Source organism: Cnephaeus nilssonii (assembly GCF_951640355.1).
Source record: "Cnephaeus nilssonii genome assembly, chromosome: 1".
Taxonomy (NCBI): Eukaryota; Metazoa; Chordata; class Mammalia; order Chiroptera; family Vespertilionidae; genus Cnephaeus; species Cnephaeus nilssonii.
The window spans coordinates 26,106,882-26,121,185 of record NC_137072.1 but is presented as its reverse complement, the minus strand read 5'-3'; the positions used below and the strand labels follow the sequence as shown (position 1 = coordinate 26,121,185).

Genomic DNA, 14,304 nt, shown 5'->3' with positions numbered 1-14,304 from the left:
TAATTTTTATTTGATAGTTTTCAAATGCCTCCAAAAATTACCTGATGGGCCTTGTTACCATGACATCCTCAAGTAAGTCCAGCGAGATGGAGTCCAGTCCCTGGATAGGTTTCCTCTCATTTCCTCCCCACTCTTTCTGCCTAAGACTCCTTTAAAGTCCAGTTCAGAGCTTCCTCCTCTCTGCAGCTTTCCCCATTGTGCTTTATCACACCACAACGTGGCGCCTACAATATCGCAGCACACACAACGCTCTGCAAGGCCATCACTTCTATTCTGGTTTGTGCCCTAGGTAATAGGATTGCATTGGCTATGTAGGGCTTATACCAAAAGGCCAGTTTGGAATTCAGTTATTTTTCACTAATTAATAGCTGTCATTAGGCTGATCCTAAAATGTGTCTGTGATATTCGATTTAACCTTAACTTACTGAGCTCCTGTAAGATTCCCAACTCTATAATGTGCCTGGGTCATAAAGTGAGTAGGAGACGGCTCCTACCTTCACAAAGCTCAGAGTCCCGGAGGGCATGTGGACACAGTCACAACCAGTAAAAATATAATATGATAAATTCCTGCGCTTTTGGTATGATAAAGGGCTTTGATATCGACTTTTCCATTTATTTTTCTAAAGAATGATCAAGATCTTGCTGCATGAAGAAACAAAAAAGGGGCTACTCCAGATAAATGGAATGAGACAAGCACACCATTATTAAGTGTGCAAAGACTACCTAATCACTAAATCAAGGAAAGGGGACTTTAAAACCATTGTCAAGTTCATGCTTACAATTTTGTTTTACGTTGTGTCCCATTTTGAATACTAGTAAATATAACTTTCTAATGGGTAAACACTATGGTTAGTAATTCTTTCATATTGTTTTCTAAATATAAAGCAAGGTTTTCTTTAACCTATAAAATTATCCCTCAAAAACAAGGTAATCCTTATTACAGAACCTCAGAAAGCCTCTCAAAGTACAGGAAGTTTCTCTTATGTGTTTTGAAGAAGAAATGTGCTATTTGGAAAAGATATGTTAACCTCAAACAACCTCAATCAGTGATACTTTTTTTAAAGAATTGGTAAAAAGAGAGTTAAACTTTTTTTACAAGGATCAAGTATTTTTTACTGAGAATATGTCCTCAACATTACAAATGCTGGATGTTGGAAGTCTTTACAAGCAAGGCTTCTAAAAATCATTGATCACCTTAAAAAATAAACACCAACTCATCGCCTTGTAGACAGGTGGGATGGGGGAATGTCCTAATGTTATCAGAGTTGGTACTTCACTTCAGAAAAGATTTCTAGTGAAAACATCATAGTGTGGATTCAAAAGCATTATATATTAACAATGTAAATGGAGATAAAGTTGATGTGTTAGATGACTCAAAAATGATTTCATTAATGATGAAAACTAGTTGTCAAAATATATGCAAATTGAGTAAAATTGCTTTATGAAGCAATCCCTAATGAGAGTAGAAATCAATATTTCTAAATTAACATATTAGCTCACAATTTTATATGTGAATGCATAATTACATTAATAAAATAAGTAGCTGCCTAACTTTACAATCTGTAGCCCTAAAAATGTTGCATATAAAATATATTAAAATGTTGTAAAGAAAATATCATAAAAATAGCAGATTACCTCATACTTTGGGTTCCCTAATTTTCAAACATAAAAACAACAACCAAAAATAGAAGTTATTTTCCCTTTCTGCATTATTTAATTAACATGAGGTCGGTCAGTCCGAAAGTTACAATGAAACTGAAAACATAGATAGTTCTTCGTGTATATAATTTAAGAGCTTAAATATCTTTAATATATCAATGATGCAGAGAAAGAGGCATGAAATATTCCTGCTCAAACACCATGGCTAGTAGCGTATAAAAGATGTGTAAGGCAGGGTTAGGGATTTGGTTCTTCAAAGTGTAATGCCTTCTAGTTTGGCTTGCCTAACTTTATTTGAAAATACAGTAATGTACTTAACTTCAGAATACATACCTCTAAATAGTCTGTGGAGCAGTTTAGGTAATTTTCCAATTCAAATTCTAAAAATGTGTAATTCACGGTGTTGCCAGTTGTTGCTTGGATGGTCCAGTTGCAACGCTGATTGTCAGAATAGGGATTTGGATAATGTATACTCTCTAGGATGCCATAGGTTCGATTCACAATCATCACGTTCTCACAGGCTGGAAAAAATAATCATGATTGGTAAGAACCACCATCAAACATATCAAAATTACTCCACGATGTGTGTGATATTGCCTTTAAAAACTCTAGTTTTAAAATGTATGTATATTCTATATAATAAAGAGGTAATATGCAAATTAACCCTCACTCCCTCACAAGATGGCTGCCAATGACCAGGCCAGCAGGGGTGTTAGTGAGAGACGACCAAATGACTGAACAAGCAGGCTGTGTGGGGCAACCAGGCTGGCAGGGGGGTTAGTGAGGGACGACCAAATGACTGAACAAGCAGGCTGTGTGGGGCAACCAAGCCGGTAGGGGGTTAGTGAGGGATGACCAAACAACTGAATAGCAGGCTGCATGGAGCGACCAGGCCAGTGGGGGGGGAGGGTGAGGGGCAACCAGGCTGGCAGGGGGGGCAGTTGGGGGTGACCAGGCCAGCAGGGGGGAGCAGTTAGGGGAAACCAGGCTGGTGAGGGGGTGCAGTTGGAGGCAACCAGGACAGCAGGGGGGGCAGTTGGGAGTGATTAGGCTGGCAGGGGGGCAGTTGGGGGTGACCAGGTAGGCAGGGGGGAGCAGTTAGGGGGGACCAGGCCAGCAGAGGGGGGCAGTTGGGGATGACCAGGCCGGTAGGGGGGGGGAAGTTAGGGGAAACCAGGCCAACGGAGGGGGGTGCAGTTGGAGGCGACCAGGATGGTGGGGGGGGGGCAGTTGGGGGTGATTAAGATGGCAGGGGGGGCAGTTGGGGGCAACCAGGTCAGCAGGGGGAGGCAGTAAGGGGTGACCAGGCCAGCGGGGGGGGGGGCAGATAGGAGTGACCAGGCTGACAGGGAGGGGGCAGTTGGATGCAAGCTGGCTGGCAGTGGGGGGCAGTTAGGGGTGATCAGGCCGGCATGCAGAGGCAGTGAGGGGCGATCAGGCCAGCAGGGGGGGACAGTTAGGGGCAACCAGGCAGGCAGGCAGGTGAGCAATTAGGAGCCAGTGGTCCAGGATTGTGAGAGCGATGTCCGGATGCCAGTTTAGGCCCGATCCTTGGGATCGGACCTAAACCTGCAGTCAGACATCCCCCAAGGGGTCCCGAATTAGAGAGGGTGCAAGCTGGGCTGTGGGGAACCCCCCCCCCCACGCACGAATTTTGTTCACTGGGCCTCTAATATATATATATATATAATTATCAATTCAAATGGCTTAAATCTGAAAAGAAAGAAATATCAATAGAGCTATCAGCTGTTAAAGTGTGTATACATTTTTTGGACACCTAGTATATTTGGTGTGGCATTTTTATAGTGAAAAGGTCCCCATTTATAACAAGGTAAAATATTGCTTAAGTGAATTCAGCAACTTGAAACTGTCATGAAAACTGCCCATGTTAGAATGGACATCCAATTCCTATGAATCCATGGAAAGCCGAATAGCTTAACACTACTCAGAGATCTGTTTGTCTAGAGAAGTGTGTTAAACATTCCATGCTTCTGTTTTTCTAACTTTAACATTTGGAAGGGACAGAAATCTTGACCTTTAAATTCAACAGTTTAAAAACACAAAGTTCTATGTGAATGCTAAACATAAATAACAACATGGCTTTGTTGAATTCAAAACTCAGCATGTAATTCATAACAAAGGCTCCATTATGCCTCCAGTTAGTCATCAGGAAGTACCAAAGGCCTAGAAGGAATACACAGGATTTGAAGAAAAATGAAAATCTTCCATTTTTAAAACAGTCTTCAATCCAACGGTGGCATTTTCTCCAGCTTAATTTTCAACAAGACTACACTAGGTACCTCTAGACTAGGTATGGCTTGTCCTGGGAGTCAGAGCCAAATTCAGCCAACCCTAATGTTTTCTCAAGCCTTTCTTATATTATCTGTATGAAATGGAATACAAGAGAATGGGAAAATAAATGTTATATTGAAAAAGTTGTCTCCAAAGACAGTGGTTCATATATGCATTCCACCACATTACGGCTTCCTGGCAGGTGGCTGGAATACCGTTTATAAACTTTGGTTTGTAACGTATACACTTGTGACTCTTTAAAAATCTTCCTTTGTTAGAGCAGGGGGTACTCAAACTATTTCTCTTTGAATATTTTTAGGAAACACTTTTGTCCACACAGGATTTCCAAAGAATGATTTTGTGATTTCAGATGCCTGCAGGAAATGACACCTACTAGGCAGGCAGGTATCATGTGCCTCAATGATGACAAAACAGGGCAGAGAAAAATGTATTCCATTAAACCACGTGGGCTGTTCTCAGTGCTCAAAAATTATACTATCTGCCAGCCTCTAATTTCAAATGGCAAATTATATGGAAAATCTCACTGGTTCCTCTGGTTTTTACCTTTAAGGACCTAAGTGCACTAAATTACTTCTTTAGTGTTCTGAAATTATGGGAGAGAATAAAATATCATAGGAATAAAAGGTAACTGAGAAACAAATTCGGATAGCAATCATAAAGTTGGAGATATGATTATATGCTCAACCAAACAGATATATCCCTGCTGGAATTTGGGGGGGCTTTTTATGCACTAATGATGAATTTCTGAGGAACAAAGCTATATATTAAAACTTGGTATTCAAAACTAGAGTTCACTCTAATCCCATATATAAGTGTGAATCCTCAAATTCACACACAATCAAAGTTAAACATTAATCCTCTCAACTAATCCAAAGGGATATTGTATATTGATTATGATTTTGTGACTTTCGGTTCTATTTTTAGGTAATTATGTCAAAATTGTGGGTAAACATAGATTTAATGGGGGCAAGGAACTGTATTTTCGAAACACAAGTAGCCCTGGCCAGTATGCACAATGGTTAGTGTCGGCCCACACACAAAGGGTCGCAGGTATGACTCCTGTCAAGGGCATGTATATGTACCTGAGTTGCAGGTTTGATCCCCAGCCCCAGTTGGGGTGAGTGCGAGAGAGGCACAATTGATGTGCCCCTCTCTCTCATATTGATGTTTCTCTCTCTCTCTCTCTCTCTCTCTCTCTCTCTCTCTCTCTCTCTCTCTCTCTCCTCCATCCCTCCTTCTTCCCTCCATCCCTCCCTCCCTCTTTCCATCCCTTCTATCCTCTCTAAAAATCAAAGGAAAAAAAATATCCTCGAGTGAGGATTAACAAAATATAAAACCATACAAGTAAAGTGTTTATTAAATAACATAAATTCAAAAAAACTTTGTTGAATGTCCATTTTAAAGCTAACTTTAGAAAGTATTTAATTCTAGAGCTAGAAGACAGCTTTCACAATCATCGAATTTAATCTCCTTTCTTTAAGAGAAAAAAATCATGGAACCCCAGAGAAGAAAAGTGACCTTCCCAGGCAGGACAAACCTCTGAGCCCCTCGACTTCTGTTCAATACTCCTTTAATCCCACCAGGTTGCCTCATAGGAAAGCAGATTTTAAAATGGCATCTCTACAAAGACCAGATTTTTCTCCAGTAAAGAATATGCCTACTCCACGTGTGACTCACAAGGCTCATAGTTTCCCTTAATAAAATTAATACCTTTTGAAATACATGACCAAAAAATGTGTTAGAAACACTATGTACAATGGAATAATGTCTAATTAGAGGATCTTAATGTTTGATACAAATAAAAACCGATTAGCTGTTAACCTGTTACACTGATCTTTAACTGAATTGCAACTCTTTCAGCATATCAAATACTCCTCTAAGTTTCTACAGCTTATCACATGCTCTAGTCAGATGATAAATTTAATGCATAAGCATTTCTTCCCTAATAGAGTTAAATTTTTCTCAATAAGGAGATAAGATTTATTTTAATGGCTCAAACCAATGGCTTATACTTATTTCCATTGATTTCATTCATCAAAAGATTGAGACCCCCCTCCCCCTGGCCAGGTTGTTTAGTTGGTTGGAGTGTCCTCCCACACACCAAAAGGTTGCCGCTTCACTTGGGTCCCTGGCTGGGGCGAGTACAGGAAGCAGTTGATTGGTTTTTCTCTTATATGGATGTTTCTCTCCTTCTCTCTCTCTCTCTCTCTCCCCCCGCCCCCCCATTCCTCTCTCTGAACATATCCTTGGATGAGGATTTAAAATATAGTATATATATATATATATATATATATATATATATATATATATATATATATATAAAAGACCCTACAGGCATCAAGCAGCCAGTATACATACTTACTCTGGTGGTATTTGGCCAGGAAGCCACCTCCTTGTTGCCTTTCATCTGTCCTCAGCTTTAAAAACATGCTGTCTCCACTAGAACGAATTAGAGGCGGTTTTGTATCCCCACAAAGCTGAGTTAGCAGGTGAGAGCTGGTACTTGGACCATCATATACCTTTAATAAAACATTTTAAATGTCAAATGATTATGGCTATAAACATTATGTAAAGGCCTCTGTAAATCTAAAAAAATTGGAAAAGGAATATATATATAAAGGAATGTCATATTAATATGACATAATAAAAGAATAACCCTGAATCAAAATATCTTTAAAATTATAGCTAATTGTCTATAAACTTGGGCCATGAACTCTGGCCATTTAACCATGGCAGAATATAGTTGTGTGTGAACCCAGGTTGAAATCTGAAGATTGAAAATAAAAGATTAATACATATTTTGAGACCATAGCTGTTATCAGTAGTCTTCCTTGTTTTTTAATTTTATAGTTTATAATTTATGACACTTTAATAAATTTTAAAATGTAGATTGTTTTTTAATGGAAAAGGCTGAATAGCTGATTCTATAAAAAGTTGTACCTGGAGGACTTCAATTATCCTCTCTAATTCACCAATAAAGTCCTCTATATTGTTATTTTGCACTGCATATATAGAAAGCACATTGATAATAATTACGATAAATCTCATAACCCCCTTTTAGTAGTCTTATATCTTAATAGTCCATATTTCATATATTTTAATATCTTAGTATATATAGTTCATATTCAATGTATTTTAATATTTAAGTATATAAATATCAAGACATTGAGTAATACATGCTATACTTAGAAGGCAAGTCATTTTCATGAAATTTTCTTTTAACTTTTTATTTTGCTTAAAAGGTTTATGTGGATGTTTTGTTTAAATGTTCCCCTTTCTCAAATCTCAATAAAGTAAAATAAATGCATTTATGTGTGTTGGGCAAAGAGGGAGCAGTGAATGATACAACTGAAACTGTATACATACGGCCAGATAATCTAAAGTGCAGTCTGGATGATGCTCCAAGTGAAACTCTTCAAATTCCAGTTCAAACGGGCTGCCCTGGCTGGCTTTCAGCCACCAGTAGCATTCGGAGCTTTGGTAATAGGGCATCGGGTAGTTGGGGGATGTGAAGGTGCCAGTGGGAGTGGTGAGATTGCCCCCACAACCTACAGGAGAAAGAGATGGAGTGATACATAACTTTCTTTCTGGTCACATTGAATCTTCTTTATATCAAACTGGTGCTACGATTACTCCTCTTTAAACCAAGACAAAACAACTACATCACCAAAGAGTAGCTAGCCTAGAATCTTAATTCATATCAATGTACTTTCCTTTTCCTAACCAAGATGACCAGTTTGATTAAATATACCAGGGAATCAAACCATTTTCCCTTACTTTGTATTTAAAAAACAAAAGGCTGCTGTGAATTCAGAAGTATTTACAATGTTGAAGTTTATTACAAACTAGAGACCCGGTGCACGATATCCATGCATGGGGCACCCTCTCGCAATCTGGGACCACTGGCTCCTAACCGCGTGCCTGCCTGCCTGCCTGATTGCCCCTAACCACTCTGCCTGCCTGATCATGCCTAACCACTCGCCTACCTGCCTGATTGCCCATAACTGCCTCTGCCTCTGTCTCAGCCCCTGCTGCTGCGGCTTCGTCCAGAAGGACGTCCAGAATGACATCCGGAAGGCTGTTCGGCTGTCCAGTCTAATTAGCATCTTACCATTTTATTATTATAGATAGTAATCACAAGACACAGATGGAAAAATATGGATAAGAGTATGGCAATACAAGAACTAAGAAACCAACCCAATTGGACTCACCAATAAAAGATAGCTCTTTGCTCTTTACCTGTTAATGATCCATCCCAGTAAGCTGAGAATCCAGACCTTGAGTCAATTAAATCACTCTTAAATTGCAACCATAATTTATTACTGTGAGAGATGATTCTTGGAGGTGGATTTGAGCCACAGTATTTTCCGAGGAGTGGTGATGTTTCATAGCCTCCATCTCTGTGACAAAATACAGATGTAAACACTCATCAGGTTATTGATAATATTACTGTAAAAACATTTAACATTATTTGAACTTTCAGATTGCAAACACATTAATTTATGTCAATCAATGTTTCTCAAAAATACTCTAAAAACATCATTTTAAGTTTTCAATTTATCAAATAGTACTTGAATAATTTAATAAAGAATAACCATCAGTTATGGTTGGCATAACATTTTATATAATCAACGGCCAACTGCAACAAAGTGTTTAGTCTTCTTCTCAAATAAAGTCTCTGGCAAATGTCAGAGAGCACCAGGCAAAGAACTCATAATTATTAAAGTGTAAACAAATGTTGCTTAATTTTACAGAGAAGCCTTAAATGTTTTTCTTCTAAAAAATGTTTCTTCAATGAAAATTTTCAAAATGTATTATATCATATTTGACTTATATAGCAACATGTTTTAATTAAATTTTATTTTTCCCATCACCATTTACTCCCCTGTACCCTCTTCCACCTCCACTCACCCCTCACTACTCCCCCCGCAATCATCACACTGTTGTCCATGTCAATGAGTTATTTCCCCTTTTTTCTTTTTGTACCATATGATTTCACTCATATGTGGAATCTAATGAACAACTGAACTAACTACCAAGTTTTTTAAAATAATTCTTTTCTCAATAACTTTTGGGTTCTTAACTCCGGTTTATAATCTGTAGTGGTTTATTTTTTCCCCCTTGTTAATCCTCACCAGAGGATATTTTTCCATTGATACTTAGAGAAAGTGGAAGGGAGGGGGAGAGACACAGAGAGAGAGAGACATTGATTGGTTTGCCTCCCTTGGGCGCTCTGACCAGGGCCAGGGATTGAGTTTGCAACTTAAGTACATGCCCTTGACCAGAATCAAACCCAGGGCCCTTCAGTCCTTGGCCAATGCTCTATTCACTGAGTCAAACCAGCTAGGGCTGTAGCTCTTTTGGACCTGGAGAATATAATGCTAAGCGAAATAAGCCAGTTAGGGAAAGAGAAGTATCATATGATCTCATTCATATGTGAAATCTAATGAACAAAATAAACTGATTAACAAAATAGATCCAAAAACATAGAAGCATGGAACAGACTGATGCATTTCAGAGGGAAGGCAGGTTGTGAGAGTGAGTGGGGTGGGGAGAGATTAACCGGATAACTTATATGCATATATGCATAGTCCTTGGACACAGATAATAGTCCTTGGACACAGATAAAGGCCTGGGAGGTGTGGGTGCGGGGTGGAGGGGGTCAATGGAAAAACAACAACAAAGGGAACATCTTTAATACTTTCCACAATAAAGATGAATTTTTTAAAAACATGATTCAGGGAAGGAAGATGGTGACCAGCAGGAAGGTAGGGAGGGAGAGAGTGAAGGAGCAATAGAGGAGTGTGTGGACATGTGTGGTGTGTGTGTGTGTATGAGCTAGGGACAGTTAGATTCTGCAGGTCTTCCAAGGGGCTGCCGGGCAGTCTTAGACAGCGGAGCCCTGCTCCCACCGCGACACTCAGGGGCGGCCAGCGCGGGCACAGAGACCATGCCATCTTGAGAAACAGAGCTTCTTGAGACTAGGATCCAGGCCTCAGCACCACCAAGTCTGGTCTCAGAGGCAAACCAGAACCCTGCAGCCACTAGGGACAGAGACCTGCGACCACAGCTGCAGACCCACAGACACCAAGAATCCAGACATCCCAGCTGCAGATTTCTGTGAGTCAAGGAGCCAATCCCCCTCCCCACAGGCTCGTGGGCAATGCCATAGTAACTGATAGACCCGCCCCTTGCACAGGCCCCAGTACCACTACAGGAATTTGAGCCTTGGAGTGCAAGGACACTGGGAATCTGTTCCCTGCAACACAATCGGGTGACCAAACCCAAAGCCCACGCAGGGCGGCAGTGCCACCAGACTTCAATTCTGGGCAAGTGCACACGGAAGTCTGTTTTCCGCAGCGCAGGAGTGGAACTCCTGCTGACACAGTGCTACTGTGCAACCGGTCCCCCAAGCTGACCTGGACCCCATTCTCTGGGCGGGAGGCAGCACTGAGCACCAGTGACTTCACTCTTTTTTATCATGTGCACCTGGGATCCCTGACTCCCAGTGCATTCACACTAAGAGCCAGTGACTCCAATTCTTGGTGCATGCGCACATAGGGACCCTGATTCTCAGCGTGAGGCCGCACAAAGCAACAGAGACTTTGATACTGGAATCTTGTTGCAGGGGAACTCTGACTCCTGGCACACGCTAGTGGACTCTGATTTTCGGCACATGCCAGTGGGGTCTCTGTTTCAGTGTGGTGCAGGCGGGGTCCCTGATTCTAGGTGCGCACATGAGGCCACACTGAGCATTGGTAACGCTGACTCTGGGCGAGTCTGGTTCACACCAACCCATGGCAGCCACACATCTTATGTCGGGGCTCTTCAGTGACACTCGGGTGGTGCGAAGCTCCAACTGCACATGGCCCAGGCCCACACAACTCGACATTTGAACTTTCTGGTGAGAGTCAGAATGGGGAGACGACACAATTCCCAGAGGAAAGAAAATGAGGAGTCACCAAGAAAGGAAATTAGTGAAATTGAAGCATGAACATGACAGAAAAGAATTCACAAGAATAATGGTCATACAATTCATACACCAGATGGATGAGAAAATCAACAACCTATGCAAAAATCAGAAAGAAATCAAAAGTGATATAGCTACAATCAAAAACACCATGGAAGATTTCAACAGTAGACTAGAATAAGCAGAGGATCAAATTAGTGAGTTAGAAGAAAAGGTAGTGAAACAAGCCCAATCTAAACAGCAACTGGAGAAAAAAATTAAAAATCAGGAGGAGAGCCTAAGGGAGCTTTGGGACAACATGAAACGAAGTAACATACATATAATAGGGCTGCCAGAAGGACAAGAAGAGCAGCAAGGATTAGAAAATCTATTTGAATAAATAATGACAGAAAACTTTTTGGATATGGGGAAGAAAAAAGTTACACAAGTACAGAGAGTCCCAAGCAAGATGAATCCCAAAAGACCCACACCAAGACATGTCATAATTACAATGGCAAAGATAAATGATAAAGAGAGAATCTTAAAGGCTGCAAGAAAGAGACATTACCTACAAAGGATCCCCCATCAGATTATCAAATGATTTCTCAACAGAAACACATCAAGCTAGAAGGGAATGGAAGGAGATACACAAAGTGTTGCAAAGCAAAGGACTGAATCCAAGAATACTCTATCCAGCAAGACTTTCAATCAAAATTGAAGGGGAAATCAGGAGCTTTGCAAACAAAAAAAGGCTAAGGGAGTTTATCACTACCAAGCCAGCAATGCAAGAAATGCTAAAGGGAATGTTGTAAAAAGAAGAAATAAAAAAGTAAGACGGAACATAGGCAAAAAAAAAAAAAAAATAGAAATGACTACAAACAAGTACCTTTCAATAATAACTTTAAATGTAAACGGACTAAATGTTCCAATCAAAAGACACCAAGTGGATGAATGGATGAAAAAATACAACCCATATATATGCTGTCTACAAGAGACCCACCTCAGAACAAGGGACTCACACAGACTGAAAGTGAAGGGATGGGAAAATACCTTTCATGCAAATGTAAATGAAAAAAAGCTGGGGTAGCAATACTTATATCTGACAAAATAAACCTCAAAGTGTTGGCCATAACAAGAGATAAGGAAGGCCACTTCATAATACTAAAGGGATCAATACAACAAGAAGATATAACCCTGATAAACATATATGCACCCAATGCAGGAGCACTCAAATACATAATAAAACTCCTGGAAGATATCAAGGGAGAGATTGACAACAATACAATCATAGTAGGGTACTTTAATACACCACTAACATCACTGGATAAATCCTCTAGACAAAAAATCAGCAAAGAAACAGCAATCCTAAATGACTCACTAGATCAAATGGACTTAATTGACATCTTCAGAATATTTAACCCCAAAGCCATGGAATATACATTCTTCTCAAGTGCACATAAGACATTTTCAAAAATAGACCACATATTGGGTCAAAAGCAAAGTCTCCCCAAATTAAAGAAAGATTGAAATCATACCAAGCATCTTCTCAGACCACAATGGCATAATATTAGAAATAAACTACAATAAAAACAATCCAAAAAAATCAAACACTTGGAAGCTGAATAGCATGCTATTAAATAATGATATGGTTATCAATTAGATCAAAGAGGAAATTAAAAACTTACTGGAAACTAATGACAATAAAAACACAACAATCCAAAATCTATGGGACACAAAGAAAGCAGTCCTGAGAGGGAAGTTTATAGCTCTACAGGCCTACATCAAAAAAAAAAAAAAAAAAAAAACACAAGAAAAAATGGTAGTAAATCATCTAACTCTACAACTCAAAGAATTAAAAAGAGAGCAACAAGAAAAGCCCAGAGTGAGCAGAAGGAAGGAAATAATAAAGATCAGAGCAGAAATAAATGACATAGAGAGCAATATATATCCTCTCTAATAAAATGGTAATATGCAAATTAACCATCACTCCGCTACATAAGCCACGCCCACCAGCCAATCAGGGCGAGTATGCAAATTAACCCCAATCCAAGATGGCTACAGCCACAGAGAGCAAGGTTTCCCAGGTAACAGAGCAAGCCAAGCTTTCCATAGCCGTTGCAGGCCTAAGCCTCCACTCAAGCTACAAAATTTCAATTATAGAAAGTAAACAAATTCAAACAAATGGCGGCAGAATGGAGCTTGAGAGAGCAGGCCCGGGTTGCCGGCGGCAACAGGGGAAGCAAAGCTTTCCGCACACCCTGGCCGGGCTCACCCGCTTAAGGCTACAAAGTTTCAATTGTAGAAGGTGAATTAACTGCCACAGAAATGGCTGCTGCCCCAGAAATGGCTGCCGCCCCAGGCTACAAAGTTTCAATTGTAGAAGGAAAATAAATTCCAGATACCAGGGCCTCCCCTTGGGTTGCCAGGAGGCATGGCCGGCCTGAAAACCACCACAGGCCCCTCGCTCAGGCCGCCCCACACCCCAAGGGAACCCCCACCCTTATCTGGGACACCCTTCAGGGAAAACCAGCTGGCCCCCACCCGTGCACCAGGCCTCTATCCTATCTAATAAAAGAGTAATATACAGATTGATCATCACTGCAACACACAATATAGCTGCCCCCATGTGGTCAAAGATCCTGCCCCCATGTGGACACAAGATGGCCACTACAAGATGGCCAGCAGGAGAGGGCAGTTTGGAGGCACTCGGCCTGCAAGGGAGGGCAGTTGAGAGGGACCAGGCCTGCAAGGGAGGGCAGTTGGGGGCGATCAACCCTGCAGGAGAGGGCAGTTAGGGGTGACCAGGCTGGCAGAGGAGGGAAGTTGGGGGCAAACAGGCTGGCAGGGGAGCAGTTAAGCATCAACCAGGCTGGCAGCGGAGTGGTTAGGGGGTGATCAGGCTGGCAGGCAGAAGCGGTTAGGGGCAATCAGGAAGGCAGGCAGGCAAGCAGTTGGGAGCCAGCAGTCCTGGATTGTGAGAGGGATGTCCGACTGCCCATTTAAACGGGCAGTCGGACATCCCTCCAGGAGTCCCAGATTGGAGAGGGTACAGGCTGGGCTGAGGGACAACCCCCCGCCGTGCACGAATTTCATGCACCGGGCTTCTAGTATATATATATAAAAGATTAATGAAACCAAGAGCTGGTTCTTTGAAAGAATAAACAAGATTGTTGTTTAACCTCTAGCCAGGCTCACCAAGAAGCAAAGAGAGAGGACCCAAATGAACAAAATCAGAAATAAAAGAGGAGAAATAACAACAGACCCCACAGAAATACAAAGGATTGTTAAAAAATACTATGGCCAACTCTATTCCAACAAAGTAGGCAATCTGGAGGAAATGGACATAGTCCTAGAAAAATACAACCTTCCAAAACTCAACCAGG

At 41.0% G+C, this 14,304-nt stretch overlaps 1 protein-coding gene across 1 annotated transcript in view; it reads right to left on the bottom strand.

Annotated features, from left to right (window-relative positions):
- The window catches only part of CUBN (cubilin), a 324,986-nt gene that overhangs the window by 221,359 nt on the left and 89,323 nt on the right, over nt 1–14,304 (bottom strand). Inside the window, exons 24-27 of the mRNA XM_079772268.1 lie at nt 8,212–8,372; nt 7,339–7,520; nt 6,335–6,491; nt 1,993–2,180 (exon numbers count right to left, since the gene is read on the bottom strand). Coding sequence (XP_079628394.1) covers nt 1,993–2,180; nt 6,335–6,491; nt 7,339–7,520; nt 8,212–8,372 — 688 coding nt within the window. The remainder of the gene's footprint in view (nt 1–1,992; nt 2,181–6,334; nt 6,492–7,338; nt 7,521–8,211; nt 8,373–14,304) is intronic.